The sequence below is a fragment of the Mixophyes fleayi genome, chromosome 8 (genome assembly GCF_038048845.1).
Source record: "Mixophyes fleayi isolate aMixFle1 chromosome 8, aMixFle1.hap1, whole genome shotgun sequence".
Classification (NCBI taxonomy): Eukaryota; Metazoa; Chordata; class Amphibia; order Anura; family Limnodynastidae; genus Mixophyes; species Mixophyes fleayi.
In genome coordinates, this window is record NC_134409.1 from 128871091 (window position 1) to 128889921 (window position 18831).

At 46.5% G+C, this 18831-nt stretch overlaps 1 protein-coding gene across 5 annotated transcripts in view; it reads left to right on the plus strand.

Annotated features, from left to right (window-relative positions):
* SETD5 (SET domain containing 5) overlaps positions 1 to 15710 on the plus strand; it is a 67684-nt gene extending 51974 nt beyond the window's left edge. For all 5 annotated transcript variants that reach the window (XM_075183484.1, XM_075183488.1, XM_075183485.1 and 2 more), the window contains 10 exons: positions 902 to 1216; positions 1355 to 1597; positions 2018 to 2141; positions 3187 to 3437; positions 6646 to 6702; positions 8041 to 8508; positions 10555 to 10847; positions 11133 to 11266; positions 11678 to 11757; positions 11991 to 15710. In XM_075183484.1, coding sequence (XP_075039585.1) covers positions 902 to 1216; positions 1355 to 1597; positions 2018 to 2141; positions 3187 to 3437; positions 6646 to 6702; positions 8041 to 8508; positions 10555 to 10847; positions 11133 to 11266; positions 11678 to 11757; positions 11991 to 12551 — 2526 coding nt within the window. In that variant the 3' untranslated portion in view covers positions 12552 to 15710. The remainder of the gene's footprint in view (positions 1 to 901; positions 1217 to 1354; positions 1598 to 2017; positions 2142 to 3186; positions 3438 to 6645; positions 6703 to 8040; positions 8509 to 10554; positions 10848 to 11132; positions 11267 to 11677; positions 11758 to 11990) is intronic.
* Positions 15711 to 18831: the final 3121 nt, after the last annotated feature.

An 18831-nucleotide genomic window follows, 5' to 3' on the forward strand; every position in this document is an offset into this window, starting at 1 on the left:
CTCAAACGGGTGGGAAAAAAACGTTCAATATTATCACATCTGGAAAGGTTTTTGTTTTTATTTTAAGACCAGTCTTCCTTCCAGATGCAGGAAAACTCCCCATCATGGAAGCATTGGAAAGTCTGGGATTAATGAATGCATCCATTCGTGCAGTAAAGATCCAGTGTGCTTCAGAAGACAGTCTTGAAGATTTGAAATAAATAAAATAATTCAGGATATCAGCCCGTTTTTCTCCAAGCGTCATACGTTGGATGTGACTGTTTGGCATAAGGTCCTTCAAGCTATAAACTAATAATCTGGTTTCTCCTTGTGGTGTTGACATGGAGGCATAAATGAAATGGAAATGAGTCTACTGGTAATTGTGTTTTCATTTACACTCGATGACAGTACCCTTATTGTCTGTGCAGTTCTCTGTAATGGGATGAAGGGGCTAGTTATCCTCTCTGCTTCCTGCCCCTTTCAGCGGGTGGGTTATCTTTCAGTGGTGCTGTCACAGAGACTACACTGAGATGTCGTCAGCGGTGTGACTCCTTTGCGATACAGATACGTGCAATACTTCTAAGCCACTGTGGTGGTTTGGAGCGGAAGGTGACATGTCACAGTAAATGTAGGAGGAGTTGTGTGTGTGTGGAAGGACGAAATGTTTCCTTGCTTGTTTCATTTCCGTCTAAGGACGTCCTGCTATGTAAGAAAGAGCTCAGCATCCTATGTGTGTATAATTAGTGTGCTTACACACATAACATTGGTCCATAGAGCCTTCGTCTTAAAAATGGTCATTTTAGATTAGAGAGAATAGGATTATAGAATGTGTTCAATTAAATATCTGTCTTTAAAAATAAACACTTGTTGGGATGTCCAAAATATACCATAAACAAGGAAGGTGTTATTTTGTTTTCCATAGGAAATCAACGCAGAGAAACCTGCTCCTAAGCCAATTACGCCAAAATCCACCAGGCCTCGGCCAAAAAGCCGCATGTCGAGGTACCGAAGCGCTTCAGCGCAGAGGTTAAGGAGACAAAGGCAAGCCGTGGCTCAGCAGGTGGAGCTGGCACCCCCGGTGCCGGAGGAGAGGACTTTGAGTTCAGCCACGACAGAACCTGGGGCCACGGAAAATGTAGGAACGGACGACGTCCCACAAGGATCAGAGTCCCCTACAGTAACCCAGGTGGTGACCCAGCCGACCCGCGCTAGCCTTAAGTACCACAAGACTAAAAGGGTTAGTAGTGTTTCCTTTATGAACTTCTGTTATCTGTTCCCTCCTGGATTGTTGGGAGGTCATTATGTGATTCTGTGTCAGTATTTGCACATACTCTAAACTCTTTTGTTTCCTTAACAAGTGTCTATTTCTTTCCAGACCGCAGTAACAGAGTGGTTAAATGACAAGGCGGAGAAGCAGGACTGTCCCATCGATCACACTTTGCGGATTACCACAGACCCAACCGTCTTGGCCACCACCCTCAACATGCTCCCTGGACTATCCCATTTCCCAACCATATGCACAGCCCCCAAACACTACATACGCTTTGTGTCTCCTTTTATGCCAGAAAGGCGGAGGAGACCTCCAAAGGTGGATGGCACTTATGGGTCATGCAAAAAGGTTGGTGTTCAATGTTTTAATTGGCTGCTACATTATGTGACAGTCGTATTTCTGAGTAGTGCCTCTTTTGGAGTAAATATTGGTGAAATGTCCTAATTCTGCTTAATAATACAGTGTGTAATTATCATTTATGCCACGTGGACTCTTGTGTCCGAGTCACTTGACCAGCTGCTTAATAAGTGGAAGTTATGAATGGTTAATTTATAGAAAGTGTTCCCATGATTCTGTTGGCCGTGTCTGATGACAGATGTCTCCAAGGACTGGTGTGTGCATGAAACTGCCGTACACAGCACTCTGCACTGTGACATTGCCATTAGTCTGATAACTATGTTACTTTCCCTGCTAAATGTTACATCTCTGATTTTACACACGTGTTGTTGTTGTTTCCTAAACGTACGGACCTTTTCTTCCCATTGCCAGCGCTGGATTAAACAAGCCATGGAAGATGTGGTCACACAGCCATCGAGCTCTGTACAGGAAAATCCCGAACCTTTATACCAAAGCAATGAGAGCAACAGCTCTTCCAACAACGAAACCAATACAGGTAAAGGTGCTGCTGCCCCCACAAGGTGACGTTCATTGAATGACTTGTATCACTTTGACTGAGGCCTGACACTTTATCAGTATATGTTTGTTGATGGTAAATCTTGTTGAATGCTGAGTAGAGCATGGATAATGGAAAATTCCATTTACAGGAAACTTGCAAGTTCCCCGTAGGTAAAATTAAATATAAGACACTTTGGGGCGTATTCAATTGTTCGGCGTGACCGCCGAAAAACGAGCGCTCGAGAAATATTACCGTTAATACTGTAATTACTCGCTGAATTTCATCTCGCAGCTCAGGGAGCTGCGAGCTGAAATCCAGTGAGTAAATTACCGTATTTACGCGCATATTACCGTATTAACGGTAATATTTTTCGAGCGCTCGTTTTTCGGGGATCTCGCTAACAATTGAATACCCCCCATAGTATTGTATTCAAATAGACTTTTTTTTTTTCATTCATTTACTGTCTACAGTCTTCTGACAACTTGCTATGTGGCCCTCATGTGGAAGAAACCGGGTATTGCATGCTGTCAGTGATCCAGAGTTTGTTGACACATAGTGGGGACTTCAGTTGGTTGCATTACTTGAAAAAGTAACGCAGCCTGCGCACTATTACCGTTCTTACGGTAATAGTGCGCGTAAATACTGTTGTTAGTAGTTTTAATGCTGGCTTTTTGCTCACAACTCCCTGAGCGGCGAGCAGAAAGCCGGATTAATATTACCGTAATAACGGTAATAGTTTTTACACGTCGGTACTTCGGGGGGAATTGAATTCCCCCCATACGCCACTATGATAAAATTTTAGGCTAAAATGCTTTACTGCAAATTCCACCAACCTTCAGTCAATTTTCTAGTCTCCTGTTTCTTCCAAAAACTTTTCTACTTTTTATTTTCTTACACTTTCTTTACACTTGTTTAATTGAGTTCCCTACACTGGTCTGCAGAATCCTGATATGACGTGAGCTCTCTGAGCTATTGGTAAGCCTGGAAAATGTTGTGACTATATTTCCGAGCGCTCACTGATGTTTAACGCTTATCCCAACAGAAGTCACAGCCCCGTTCAAAAAATGGAAGATGAAATACATCCTGGAGGAAAATTCCGGCATGTTATCCAGCCCTGTGCCGTTTCCCCCGGCTCTCCCCAACTCCTTGACCACAGACTCCCTAAGTCCGTTGCAGACCACGCCCAGCTCTTCCCTGCCCGGTGAAGAGGAATCCCGATACGGATATGGACTCATGTTCTCTCCGATCCCTTCTCTCGCTGCTAGTCGCTGCAATACTCCACTACAGTTTGAGGTAATGCCCCAGAATGGGTGCAAGAAGGGACCGCGTTCTACGTATTTCTGGCACTCTGTCATTGTTCTCCAAGATGGGAAATGGTTTATTGTTTGCACAATATATATCCATAGTACAAGACCATACTGGTTGTTTACATTTTACCTTCATTTAATGGGCGTTACTGTTAAAGAGGGTGCACACCTTTGTTAGCGGAAATATTGGTTCAGCCCACAAAATTAGTATGACCTGATGCTGGAAGTATGAGATACCTTAGTGTGGGGGGAAAATAAAAATTTGGGGGGAATGATTCTGCCAATATGAAGACATTCTGGTAGCCTGGTGTGTTGGTTTTCTCAGTCCGTGGGTTAATGACACTAACGTAGTAGCACATTTCCATCTCCTAAAGGTGCAGTAGCGGCTCCCTCAGTTCCAGCAGCTTGTCTTCATTATTTTGCCATTGGTTTTATTTACGGAGTGCTGCCCTCTAGAGGTTACATTGTAACTTTACACCTGATGATGTGGAAAAAAAGGTTTAGTTACTATCACGTATATAGCCAGGTACACGACAGCGGTCTACAGTGTAGGAGAAATGGGTGCATGATTCTGTCTACAGCTGAGGTAGCCACCCTGTGGGCATTCACACCACTGCAGCTGGACCCGTTCACTAGGGACCAGTGACGTCACTGAGGCACGAGGCACTGTGTGTCTCTAGTGAATTGATTAAGAGGCATTCTCATAAATATTGTTACACTCTCAAAGTGACTGGCTACAATTTAAAAAAGAAAAAAGTTTTACATAAAAGAAAGTTACAGCATATAACTACGTCCTATGACACATGCAGGGATAATGATGTGTACATACATGTCAAAACTATAGATGACGTTATGTAACATCTCACTAAACCTAAGGTTCACGTTTACAGCAGGGTTTGGAGAACATCGTTATACTCTCTATATTTGTACCTGTAAATAAACTGCATGAAAGGAGAGATTTGTTTTTTTTTGTTGTACAGGCGAATTCTATTTGTTTTCCCTGTTTTATTCAGTCCCTAGTTTGTTTGCCTCTTATTGGAAGCTACAATATATATCTCTCGTCGTGTAGACTTCATGATGTACATAATCTGCTTCATGTCACTGCTCTACCTAGAACAGCTCGTTTTGCTTTTGTAGTGGCATTTTCAGCAGTAGAGTCCCATGCCTCTCTCTGGGCTCCCCCCCACGCGCCCCTCTCTCTGGGCTCCCCCCCCACGCGCCCCTCTCTCTGGGCTCCCCCCCCACGCGCCCCTCTCTCTGGGCTCCCCCCCCACGCGCCCCTCTCTGGGCTCCCCCCCCCACGCGCCCCTCTCTCTGGGCTGCCCCCCCCCACGCGCCCCTCTCTCTGGGCTCCCCCACCCACGCGCCCCTCTCTCTGGGCTCCCCCACCCACGCGCCCCTCTCTCTGGGCTGCCCCCCCGACGCGCCCCTCTCTCTGGGCTGCCCCCCCGACGCGCCCCTCTCTCTGGGCTGCCCCCCCGACGCGCCCCTCTCTCTGGGCTGCCCCCCCGACGCGCCCCTCTCTCTGGGCTGCCCCCCCGACGCGCCCCTCTCTCTGGGCTGCCCCCCCCCCCCCACGCGCCCCTCTCTCTGGGCTCCCCCCCCCCCCCCCCACGCGCCCCTCTCTCTGGGCTCCCCCCCCCACGCGCCCCTCTCTCTGGGCTCCCCCCCCCCCCACGCGCCCCTCTCTCTGGGCTCCACCCCCCCCCACGCGCCCCTCTCTCTGGGCTCCACCCCCCCCCACGCGCCCCTCTCTCTGGGCTCCACCCCCCCCCACGCGCCCCTCTCTCTGGGCTCCACCCCCCCATGCGCCCCTCTCTCTGGGCTCCACCCCCCCCACGCGCCCCTCTCTCTGGGCTCCACCCCCCCCACGCGCCCCTCTCTCTGGGCTCCACCCCCCCCACGCGCCCCTCTCTCTGGGCTCCCCCCCCCCCCCCCCACGCGCCCCTCTCTCTGGGCTCCACCCCCCCCCACGCGCCCCTCTCTCTGGGCTCCACCCCCCCCCCACGCGCCCCTCTCTCTGGGCTCCACCCCCCCCCACGCGCCCCTCTCTCTGGGCTCCACCCCCCCATGCGCCCCTCTCTCTGGGCTCCACCCCCCCCACGCGCCCCTCTCTCTGGGCTCCACCCCCCCCACGCGCCCCTCTCTCTGGGCTCCACCCCCCCCACGCGCCCCTCTCTCTGGGCTCCCCCCCCCCCCCCCCCACGCGCCCCTCTCTCTGGGCTCCCCCCCCCCCCCCCCACGCGCCCCTCTCTCTGGGCTCCCCCCCCCCCCCCCCCCACGCGCCCCTCTCTCTGGGCTCCCCCCCCCCCCCACGCGCCCCTCTCTCTGGGCTCCCCCCCCCCCACGCGCCCCTCTCTCTGGGCTCCCCCCCCCCCCACGCGCCCCTCTCTCTGGGCTCCCCCCCCCCCACGCGCCCCTCTCTCTGGGCTCCCCCACCCACGCGCCCCTCTCTCTGGGCTCCCCCCCCCCACGCGCCCCTCTCTCTGGGCTCCCCCCCCCCACGCGCCCCTCTCTCTGGGCTCCCCCCCCCCACGCGCCCCTCTCTCTGGGCTCCCCCCCCCCCCCACGCGCCCCTCTCTCTGGGCTCCCCCCCCCCCCCCACGCGCCCCTCTCTCTGGGCTCCCCCCCCCCCCCCCCCCCCGCACGCGCCCCTCTCTCTGGGCTCCCCCCCCCCCCGCACGCGCCCCTCTCTCTGGGCTCCCCCCCCCCCCCCCACGCGCCCCTCTCTCTGGGCTCCCCCCCCCCCCCCCACGCGCCCCTCTCTCTGGGCTCCCCCCCCCCCCCCCCACGCGCCCCTCTCTCTGGGCTCCCCCCCCCCCCCCCCCCCCCACGCGCCCCTCTCTCTGGGCTCCCCCCCCCACGCGCCCCTCTCTCCAGCGTGCTGCTTGTTTGTATTATTATTTTGCTCATTTGGGGCTGAACATTAACCACAGCTGTAAGTTCAGGGTTATTCTTCTGTAGAAGATGTATTTCTTACCCATCTCATTGCTATTACAGTGATCGCTCACCCAGCATTCATTCATATTTAACCCATTTTTCTTATTTGTCGGAACACTGTTAGTATATAGGCTGATTATTTTATAAATACCTTCCAATAAAGCTGTGGCTAACTTCTTTCCTTCCTTCTATTTTTATTTTTGCTGTCATTTTGCTTCAATAGATAAATAACCGTTTGCTTTTCCCTCCTCTAGAACATATCCTCCCCAGAGAGTTCCCCAGCGCATAGACCTGAGTCCCTGTCACCAGAGGTAGTTATAACGCTATGTCAATGCCCTAGACGGGCAGTGTGTGGGGAACGGGTGGGCGCTGGGAGGAGAGACCGGGGAAAAGTTGTGTGTATGTGTAGGGGGTAACAAAGGAGCGTGGGAACCCTTATGATAAATGGATCATATGTGCTCGTAGGTTGTAGAGCAAAGTCATTGCAGAAGGATGGATAAAGCTTGAATGTGGCATTGGTTCATGAGTGTTTACCCTGTGGCCTATGAGTACAGATGATCCATTCAACACAGGGATCCGTGATGCTTAGTTGTAGTTATTTTTGTGCCCCATCTCCTTGATATTTTTTTTTTCTTTTTTTTTTTTTTTTTTTAGAGTATTTTACCATCTTTCTCTTCAAAAGTTATTCATCTTCAAATATAATCATTCACAGTAACCTATGTTGATCATTTCATTATAACCTAATTGTTCTCTTAGTATGCTTTCCATGCTAATTAACCACGTTCCCTAAACAGAGGTCTAGAGTATGAAGTTTGTTATAAGTCACCATAAATTCTCACCTACCTGCTCCTCTTTGTTGCCTGATGACTTGTCCTCTCTAATTCCACGACCAGTAAATTGGCATTGCCACCCTTATATAATATACAGGACATCCTAGCATCTACATTTCCTGCAAACGCATCCTACAGCGATTTTCTGTGCACCAAACTATTTAGTGTCACACACCCTGGGGGGGATTCATTTAGCCGCGCCGTGCCTCTGGAACGTCCGCAATGGAGACGTGAAGAAAAATGTCCATTCATTTTTCCTTGCACGGAAAATGAGCGGAGATTTTTGCTGTAATTGTCTGCAATGTGCGCGGCGCGATGTCCACATGCCACATCACCGGCAGTTGAATTCCCCCCACCGTTGGCCTGTGTAGAGCAGGCCGTATAATCGCAGGGTTCTTGGAACACTCTGACTGTTGCAGGCACTGTTTACACTAGCTGCTTCTCAGAAGCAATTGGTGTATGAACCTTTTTAGCATATGGGTGCACAAAGACTACGGAACTAGGTCGGAGTTTATTTTTCTAAAACGATCTTAGTGCTTTTCTTTTTACATTGCTGTTTAATCTTGGAAGCAGTAGACTGTGGAAGGTTTAAATACTAATGTGTCAAAGGTTCTCTCACATAAAGAATTCAGATTGTAATGAAAGTGCTTTGACTGTTGGACTAGTCTGACAGAAGAACAGGCGGAGTTGGGTTTATTGCTGAACGCTTCTTCTTTGCATTTAATTGCAGTATATTTGCAAGTACAAGGTGGCCAACGTTTACATTTGTCATTACCCCATCTTTTCAATTCACACCTATTTCCCTCTGTCGTTTCCCAGCCTTGTCTGCGGCCTGATGGGGATTTGCCAAAGGCCAATTTCTTGGATTCATCCATGGAGACTTGCCAAGAACCCCAAACCACCATCGTCACCGGCCTGGCTGAACTGGCCGGTCAGTCGCCCAGCACGTCCAGTGGTACCACGGAACCAAGTGGGAAAGCCGGGGACGGGGCACTGCTGCTAAGAATGTCGGAACAGACTTTCCGGACTGAGTTCAATCTAATGTACGCGTTCTCCCCTTTGAACGCTATGCCTCGGGCTGATGGCTCGTTACGTGGCTCCCCTCTTGTAGGGGAGAGGAAGCCTTCCCAGTCGGACATGTACTGTGGGTCTCCAGTGGAGGCATACTATGGCAGACAGGGGCCTGGACTTTTGAAAGAATCAGCCCAAGGATCTATGTCTCCTTGTAGTGAAAGGACTTGTGAGGGGATCAGATCTTCTCCCCAAAACCCACCACAAAGGAAAAAGGTAACTGTTAGTGGCAAGTAGAAAATGTTTGCGCTCTGCGGTGTGGGGGGGGCGCTGGCGCTCTGCGGGGTGAGATGAGGGTGATGGCGCTCTGCGGGGTGGGGTGTAGGGGCTGGCGCTCTGCGGGGTGGGGGGTGGGGGCTGGCGCTCGGTGGGGTGGGGGCGCTGGCGCACTGCGGTAGGGGTTATTTTACATTTCACAATGTTTCATCAGACTTGTTTTAGATGTTTGCACTTGGGTTAAGCACAGTTGTTGTGTGTTAATATGCAGCAGCTAGACACATGTAAATAATTCTCTTATACTAAAACTGTAAATGGAAATAATTATGAATTAGAGGCCGCTTAGATCACATAAAAATTAGTGTTGCAGTGCATACGTAGCGTATAGTGTGCGTGTGTTATAAATTCCATATTATAGCAATTTACTGCAAGTTTCTGTAGGGTGTAGTATAGTGCTAGCATCAGTTGTACACTTTCAGCCTCTCCTAATCTGAGCTGCCTGATTGGTTTATATATGTGGACGACTTATATTGGTGTGAATTTCATAGTCAAGTATGGGAACTATTATGCAGAATGATTACGATTGAAGCTTTTTTTGGTAAGTGGGTTTTCCATAATTGGAGCAACATTCCAATATCCTAATGTACATTTAAAGATGATCTATGTCTATCCCACACTGCTGCTTGGATCCTATACCCTTTGCATTGTCCCATTCCTAAGCATTGCTTAGGAAGCTCTGCGGATCAGAGACTGGTTTGGGAGATTGATGAGCTTTGCCTATAGGTGTATTTTAAAGGAATGATCGATGATTTCAGGAACAGGGAGAAGTCTTGTTCTATAAGGAAGGGAATTATTCAGAGTGGGTGCACCTGAAAAAAGGCCTGTACCCAGGAATGGGAGCAGGTAATTTACGAGGGTGAGAGGCGCAGATTTTGGGCAGAGCGGATGGGACGAGTTGGGAGATATTAGACAAGGGAAGAGATTGTTCATGTTGCAGTTTTGGCGATGGCTGTGTTTGTTAGTAGAAATTTTTATATCGGATTATTTAAAAACTGGTCAACCAATGTAGGGACTGACTGAGTGAAGGAAAATCAATCTAACTGCAATACATTGTAGGGGAGTTTAGGGGGAGACAGACAAGAAATGAATTGCAATAGTGACTAGTCTGGAAATGTATCTTGGATGTACGTAACAGGATTTGGGTACAGATTGGATGTGGGGAACAAAGGACAGGTCTCAATCATGGATAACACCTAGACCGCAAGCATGAGGGGTGGCTCTGTAGTTGTAACATAATCCACGTTTTCACCCTTTACTGCTGAAACTACAGTTTTGTGCACAGTGAATGAGGACTGGAAACCTGTCCAGGGTGAAACATCAGAACGGAGTTTAGAATATTTTCCAGTTGCAGATGGGGCCTGTTCTCCTCAGAGGCGATGGTAGTGTGACCGGAATATAAATGTCTTTCCCCTCACACCCCTCTCCAGTCTTCCCTTCCCCCTGATCCTTTCTACATCACCTGCATTTAGCTGGTCCTCATTGCTGCTGGTCATTGCCAATAAGTTGGAGCTTCTATTTTTCTGAGTGCACAATTAGCTAAGCAAGGAACAGATTGTTGTTCACAGAAGAGGGAACAGAACCTCTATTTGTGAAGGACATAGGGGTCGATTCAATTAGATGTCAGTTGCCGCGCACTTCATTTTGTACCCAGAGTAATGCAATTGCAAGCCTTGCAGTAATCATACTGCTTTTGTATGAGGATGGGGGTTTTATTTGTAGTTTGGATAAAGGTCTAGTTTAAGGTATAATTCCAGTGCTACTTTCCAGGCCAAGGAAAAATGACACTTTTTAGCCAGTTAGATCACCATTGTGGATGTGGGAGTCCCTGGCATGTGCCCCCACTATTCTGCTAGTCGGGAGAGGGGTGTCTTGTTCACATAGTTATTTTACGGTGGGAGTCTCCTTGAATTGCTCTCAGGATATGTTGGCACATGGGTCAGGAATCCTAGGTCATCTGTATTGACTTCTCTCTCTTTTTCCTCTTAGGTTTCTCTGCTAGAGTATCGGAAGCGAAAACAAGAAGCCAAGGAAGTCCCATCGTCTCCCGGCAGGGACCTTATACGCTGTGCCGGGACCCCCACCCGCCAGAGCAGCAACGGGTCCATTTCTGACACAGACCTGTCAAGTGCTTTACAGCTCCAAGCTCCATCTTCCCCACTAAGTGGCTTCTCTTCTCCTGCTCACCCTTCCATGCCTCAGGTGGAGGATATCAGTCCTACAGAGATGAGGACGGCAAGCTCTTCACACTGCAAGCAAGCAGAAAACATCAGCAGCCGGTGGTAAGTGTATCTGCTACATCTTCTGGGATATAACCTGACACTATGGTCGTGTGTGTGTGCTTGGCGGCAGCAGTAGTGGATCTAGTTTACCATTATTCAGAGTGAGGTCCTTTAATGTATAGCTGTACAATGTGCACTGAGTGTAAGCTCTTCGGAATAAGTGGCTGGTGGTGTAGAGGAGATCAATGTGCTGTTTATGTGGAGGATGGTCTTTTAATAAAGTTTGTACAGTTATTGATCATCGGTGTCTTGTAATGTTTCGTCATTATTTTGTTTCATTAACAGGATGGTTCCAACATCGGTGGAGCGGCTGCGCGAGGGGCAGGGATTCCTAGAGCGAGCTCTGCGGAGCGGGGTCAAAGTGCCACATAGAGGGGAGCTGTCGCCTTCCAGAGAGAGCAGTCTGGACAGAGAATCAGGTCATTATGACAACTTCAAGGCATTCTTTAAAAGTGTTAGGAAAGACTCACTTGAACATTGGGTTGTTTATGTTTTTTTTAGATTTTATTTTGTAGTTTTAACAAGTGACCAGAGGGGGGCAGCACACACTGCATTCACAGTACAGAATCTGTCTGTTACATCATCTGACACCAAATGTCTTACGTTGTGCACTGTCCAGACCCGTGGTCTCCTTTTAGTCGCAGAGTAATGGCTGTTAATCGCTCTTTAATAGAGACCTGTTTCCTAGATACTGTTCTGTGCTTTTAGGATTTAAAGATTATTTTGAAAAATATTTATTTTTGTTTATCGCATCTGTTTGCGCCATTCACCTTCTGTCGCGGGTCCTGCCCTCTTCACCTCCCGTCTCATATGTAAATTTTCTCTCTCAGAGGACGGAGACGGCGAGACGCTGAGTGTGGTTGTTTCTAAAGGACCGACTGTGTACAGCCCTTCCAGATACAACTATCAGGTAATAGCGATTGAGGTGACAGATTGTGTTATAGAACCTCACTACTTCTCTAAATACGTATCCTCTAACCACAAAGTAAAGTCTTCTACTCTTGATTCGGGAGTTGTGGATCCAACCTTCTTGAATGCTTTAGATTTCAATACTTTATCACATGAGCTGTTTACAGTCTACAATTTATTAATTTATTATACTGTTATCTTCACGCCTCTCAGTCTGTTTCGTTTTGCTTTCAGTTCCTGCAGTGCGACAGTCCCCAATCGGAGCCGATCAATCCCCTCTCTCAAAGTTCATCCCCGTTCCGTGGGCCAGCTGCTCAGCCGGGAGGATACAGCTATAGGACACCGCAGAGGACCGGACACAGCCACGCGGAGCCCTCTGTCATTTCCGCTTCCTATTCAAGTCCTTCCCATATCGCTTCCACAGACTCCCCCAGCGCTCAGTGTTCAGGGAGCTCTGGCTTTTACAGCAGTCAGCAGCTTTACGGGAGCAACGCCGGCTTGTGTCATCCAAGGAAAAGCTTCCATCACCGAGGCTCCAGTCGTGAGGCCAGTCCAGCCCAATTGCTCAGGACAGACTCTGTACCCTCAGACTCGCAAGCCAGCACTGGGACATCTAGCACCTCCTCCACCCCGCAAGGGTCGAGGTCAGACTCCAGAACTATAACGACGTCAGGCTCCAGGATATCTGCTGTCTCCAGCCCACAGCACTATCCGCAGCGCGGGTCTGGCGTTCACCAATATCGGCTGCAGCAAATGCAAGCCTCAGGAGTAAAAACTCAAACTGGCCTTTCCTAGGACTGCTAAGGAGGACAGGTTAGAACTAATCTCATCAGCCATTCCAGCTTCACCCCAAAACGGGTGGATCTAGAGATGGCTCTGATCCGGCACGTGGTGCACGGGTCTCGGACTTGAAGCAGGAGGAGGCTGAATTTGCTGGTAGCGGCCAGCTCCTGCCTTCTACACTCACATTGCAAGAAGCATAGACACCTTGGAAAATCGCCTAAATGATAACGTCGTGTAGACCTTCAGTATCATGCAATTAACTTTTGGTTTCTCTGTCTGTATCACCAGAAATCTCCTGTAGTCACTTGTGCAGTAAGGACATCTTTTATATGATTAAGAAATAAATGGTTAAAATTAAAGTCGAATTAAAAAGGGCAGGGAGAAGGGGTCTAAAGAAGCACCTATATTTGTAGCATCGGGTTATAACAGGTTTTTGTTTTTGGGGTGGTCCGGGAATAGAAAGGAAAGGGGGGTTCCATGTTCATACCCTGGCCGGCCGGTCATTCCTGGCACGCACAGATCTATCCTTCCGTTCCTCTGTCTTGGGTTCCACCACTGGACGTTGGGATGTCACCATCTGTAATTACCGTTGAAGAGGATCTCCGAAGTGAGACTGTTGGATCTGTTTTTATTTATATATTTGTTATTTTTTGGGGGGAGGGGAGTTTAAAACCCAGGCAGAACAGTGCACTGAACTGGCTGTTTGGGTTGTGTCAAAAGTCCTTGGAAATATTTACCATCTTTTTAATGCTCAAAATGGCTTAAAAGCGGACAGAAAAAGCTGCAGGAAAGGGCTCTGTTCTAGAACAGGTCCTGGCGTCCATGTTTTACGTGAGCCGTTCCCGTTACGAGCACCAATCGTTCACCGTCACTTTAGTACAAAGCGAGTTTGCAGTCGAATTTGTTTTTTTTGCGGCTTCCAGAAATTTGGGTTTATAAATATATTATTTTTTTATATCAAGTTCTGGAGGAGCCAGCTGCTTTAAGTATAGAGCAGACCTGTCCTGAGTAAACTAAAGTATACCCACATCGTTTTACTGTATCTGCCCAAGCATGGATGGTAGACAGATGGGCTGTATATACGCTTGATCACCTTGTACCAACTCTCTAGCAGGATTTCATGTTCCAAGTAAATGCTGCATTGTACTATGCTGTATAGTAATGGACATCTTAATGATACCTATATTTTTATATGGAAAAAAAAGTTTGTTGTTTTGTTTTTTTTTGTTGTTTTTTTTTAATTTAAAGTTTTTTGTGCTTACAGTTTTTGTTTGATTGTTTTACACGTAAGGTGGGGCTCCCAGCGACACAGAATCTGTGTGCGTTGTGGAGGCCGGATTAAGGAGACACATTGAATGTTGCGTACTATCGTCTGTTCCCTGTGTTAGTGCCTGTCACCTGTATATAAGTGAGGACGGTCATGTGGGCTGAACCATTATTCATGAGAATTGAAGTATATCCGTTCACTGGGAACTATATAGGTAGCGGTTGGACTTTAGCAACTATTAAAGTTACACCCCAGCACGTCCCCCCCCCCCCCATATATCGCAGCATACGTTAGGCTCTCAAGCTGTTATTTGGTAACTTCCAGCATCCTTTAACTAACGGATCACACTGAGTTGTGGTTTAACAGCAGCTAGTGTGCTTCAGGGTGCTGAGCCATTTTCCAAGTAATATCTGGACATATAAAATTGCTGCTTGGAGTTAAATTTGTAGATGTGACATTGGAACAGTTCGGCTTCATACAAACAGGCGATTTTTCCCTGTAACCGTGGCACGTTCGCTCTGAGCTGCGTTCACGGCTTGGTAACTGTCAAACTTACGAATAAAGAGCGGAATGTTGATAGTGGACAGAAATGCACGATGTCGTCTGATCGCACGTCCACCTTCCATTCAGAATTCACCAGGAACGCACCTCTGTAGGGTCCGTTGAACGCTATCTGCAGCGTTGGCGGTTGTTACCAGTAAGCAGTGAGCACAGCTCAGAACGGACATGCCATTGGGTGCTGCGAACCACTAACGTGTAAGCTAAGGGCCCACTCCCCGCACACAGCAGCCTATAACACTCGCAGTTGTTTTGAAAAAAATTTGCATATTGGTTACCGAATACTCACACGTTTGTTGATTTGCAAGTATTCAAGAATTATGTCGCCAAAATAGGTCCTTAGTTTCAAAAAGCAAGAAATTCAATGAATAATGGAGAAATTTCGGGTTTTAGCAGCCATAATGACAGTAGACATTGGAAGTAATCAATGTTTTATCGTACTCTTCCATATACAGCCCATATTATAGGCTCCAGCCATATGACCATAAGCTTACGTGTTTTTTTTTTTGTTTGTTTTTTTTAAACTTTATTGCTGAGGGGAAAATCTAACAAAAGATGGCATATTAATGATGTTGTTTTTTCCCCCAGGTAACAGAAGTTTATCCCTCGTCCCGAACTGTGTTTTACTTTAATAACTGGCAGTTGTTCTTATTTAATTTTTATATTCAGTTATAAGCATTGTATAGGCTAGCTAGTAACATGGAAGTTATAATCCACGGTGCTACATTGACTCATTTTGTTTTCAAACAACATAATGCTGTGAGTCTTTGCCCTCCTTCCCCCCCTTCTCTCACCCCCCCCTTCCCACCCTCTCTCGTTCTTTTCTCTCTCTCCAGATCTCCGATCAGCAGTTGTCCTCTTTTTTGTTTTTTTATTTTAATTTTATTCGGTGACTGTTACAGAGTATTGTGTCCTTTCGGATAGTGGGAAGAGATTTTATTAAGAATTTAAATAAAAATGTTTTTTTTTTGTTTTTTTTAAACTGCCTCTCTTTTTCAGCCCCCACCCTGAGTAAAATTGTACAACTGTGAGACTGGTTAGGGACGGAAACCACATCACCCTTGTTTTGGGTCTTGTATACTGTATATTATACGTGTATAAACATCACAGGGTCTGTACCGCAAGCCTCCACTTTCTGATGGGCCTCGCCACATGGCCAGATGCGTCGCCATGGCTAACGCGGTTTGCTTTTGGTGGCCCGTTTCTACAGACGGTCCTGTGGAGCGAGGTCTCAGAAAGGAGTCTTAACCGCTATCATCACTCACGTGGAGTTTTTACACAATGATGTAACATTTGATCTTTCAGAAGAGATGTAATAATTTTGATAATAAAATACTTACCTTGAATTTTGTTTGCTGTCGTTAGTGAAAATTTTTCTTGGCTTTGCATTCCCCGATAAACGCTGCATGGTCTTTATAAATTGACAATAGTGAAACATCCTCCCCCATACTCCTGATTACAATGTAACTCCGGAGAGTCTTATAGAGAGGTAACACGGTGGACGTTTTACAAAGCACCGTTTTTAAGACAGGAGTGCAGGTAACAGTGTTTGACATTGGGAAAGAACAAGATAGATGCGCAGTATTAGCATCTCGGTTTAAAGAACACTACAGTGATCCATTTAAAACCTATAAGTCTCTGTAATGTAACAAAAACAGAGACTTACTGACGTTTAGTTTTTGATGATAAATACAATTTCCACCAAGCTCACCCCCCTCCCCATCTGCAGAGTGCTTTCAACACCATGTCCACAGTCCTAAAAAGTCAAAGTTCCCCCTCTGGCTAGAAGTGAACCGTTTTAGAGGCACGTGGGAGTGCTGCAGGGGGGTCCTGGACCCTTGGGCCTCTGCTGGTTGTGAAGAGGTGGATTTAACACTGTCTGCAGACTTTTGAGCTGCTGTGACATCACTGGCCCCGCCCCTATGCATCAATCTGCCAATCCACACAATGCATGCTTGCAAAGCAAGTCTACAAACCTGTCAGTCATTGTCAGCTATGTGATCTCTCCTATCATGGCAGCCTGCATAGGACTAACAGCATCATAAGCCTACTAAGTTATGTATAAACACTTCAGTGATTACATTGATGTTCTTCAGCTCAGTAATAGACAAGCTATGATCTATATTAATGGCAAATAGTGTATTTACTTGATGTTTAAGAAAAAAAAAAATATGCACCCCATTTAAACTAAGTTACTGGTAATATCTGTATTGTTCATATTTATCTCCTGCCCATCGCTTCGTTGTTTGTACTGTCCTCTTATACTGCGCAAGAGGTTTACTTTCCAAACCACTTGCGTCTGGTGTACCGGACGACTCTTATTCAGAGACTCTGTAGCTGGCAGTGCGAAGGCTTCTTCCTTCTCGCTCCCAGCAAGTTTCTAACACAGAAATTGATTTCATTACACCATCCCAATTCTTGATCTGTACATATTTTATGTATCTCTTCTATGTCCAGAAGCCAATTTGGTTACTAGTTTGGTAATGTCCTTGGTTTGCATCTTAGACTGGTTCTTAGGGATAAAATGTATCAAACATTCTAAAAGGGAAAAGTGGAGGCGTTGGCAACCAATCAGATTATAGAAACAGATTCTAGCTATCCTTTATCAAGTGCACTAGAAAATCATAACTAGAATTTGGTTGCTATGAGCAACACCTTCACTTTTCTATATTAGAAGGTTTGATCTATTTACCCCTTGAGAGATGCAAAATCTTAATACTGTTACATCCCTACAGGTACCATCAACCATTTTTGGTGACAGTCTCCTGGGTTTGCTGCTAAAAGGATTTTGGACCACTGAGGATAAGTAGGAAAGACTCCATGACTAATTTCAATGTCAGAAACATCACAGGAACAAAGCAAAATGTCCAATAGAACTGATGACCTCGACCTCATAAGCCCTCATGTCTTTCAAGAAGTCTAGATAGCCCAAGTCAGCATTTGGCCCTTCAGGAATTTAAAGGTTCTTTGCTGCTTATATTCCAACACTTAATAAACTAACTGTGTACTATTTCTTCCCTCTGTGTATATTTATATTACTGGAAATTGGTTTATTCAGCCGTATATTTTTAAGTATAAACTACATTATTCTCATGCATTAATATATAGTAATACTTTATTATAGTAGTAATATTTATTATAGGTGGACTGTGAATAAACTATTTGGATATATAGCTTGACGTTACAGGTATATTTAAAACGTACTTATATTCCACATAGCAGCAGTTCTACTGTGTATAATATTTGCTATGGTCTCCGACAAGAAGGTAATAATGAAATATATTTTTCCGGCCTGGTTTAATGATTTAGTAAGGATTGCTGGTGTAAGAATCTTTTAAAGGTCTCTTCCTTTTGTTGCTCCACATGAAACTCCATTGTACACTTTGTCCAAGCAGCCTTAATTGGCTTCTCACAGTTGCCTCTCTTCCATCTCTTTTTAATGAGCTGAATTGACCCTGTGCACAGCCAAATAGCGTTACTAACCCCTCACATCAATGCTGAGGACAACCTGTATAATGCAGGATCAACACTAACACTTCCAAGGCGCTTACCAGTAAGCTAGACATTGTACCGTTCCATGTTTTTATATTATCTACAGAATTGGTGCCTGTGGAGTCCTGTTCCCCCTCCATTCAAAATATGGGTTTGATCATATTTGAACCTGTCTGTCTTTTCTGCGTTGACACTGAGCCAAGCTAATGTGTGTCAAAATTTCCGGCTTAACCCCTAAAGTGGATCCAAACAGTCATTTTGAAATAAAATAGGTTTAAAATCCGGAGCATGTCAGGATTAAGAGTACACTGCTCACCTTAACACACTGTTCTTCATTGTCGTGAGATGAACTGTTTATAGGGACCTTATTCTGAAGGAGCTGGTGATATCACTTCCTTTTAAGTTGATAAAGGCTACATTCTCCTTTGCATTGGTCCAGCCCAGAAAATGGCTACCTGCACTCTGCATATTGGGTATATTTTAAATGGCCACTAAGCCTAAAATACAATAGGTTTCATTTAAAAGAGCAACTAATAACATTCACAGATTATTTATACGAGGATGTGCCCTGAGACTGGAGGGAATAGGTTCAGAGGAAATTTGAGGAAAAGTTTATTTTTACAGAAAGGGTAGTGGATAAGTGGAATAGCCTCCCATCAGAGGTGGTAGAGGATAATACAGTAGAGCAATTTAAACATGCTTGGCATAGACATAAAGATATCCTTACAAAGAATAAAGGACCAAAAAGGGTTTGAGGTTACTATAGGTTAAAAATGGGCAGATTAGATGGACCAAGTGGTTCTTATCTTCTGTCAAATTCTATGGAGTTTGTATGTTCTCCCCGTGTTTGCGTGGGTTTCCTCCGGGTGCTCTGGTTTCCTCCCACACTCCAAAAACATACTGGTAGGTTAATTGGCTGCTAACAAATTGACCCTAGTCTGTCTCTCTCTGTCTGTGTGTGTGTATGTGCGGGAA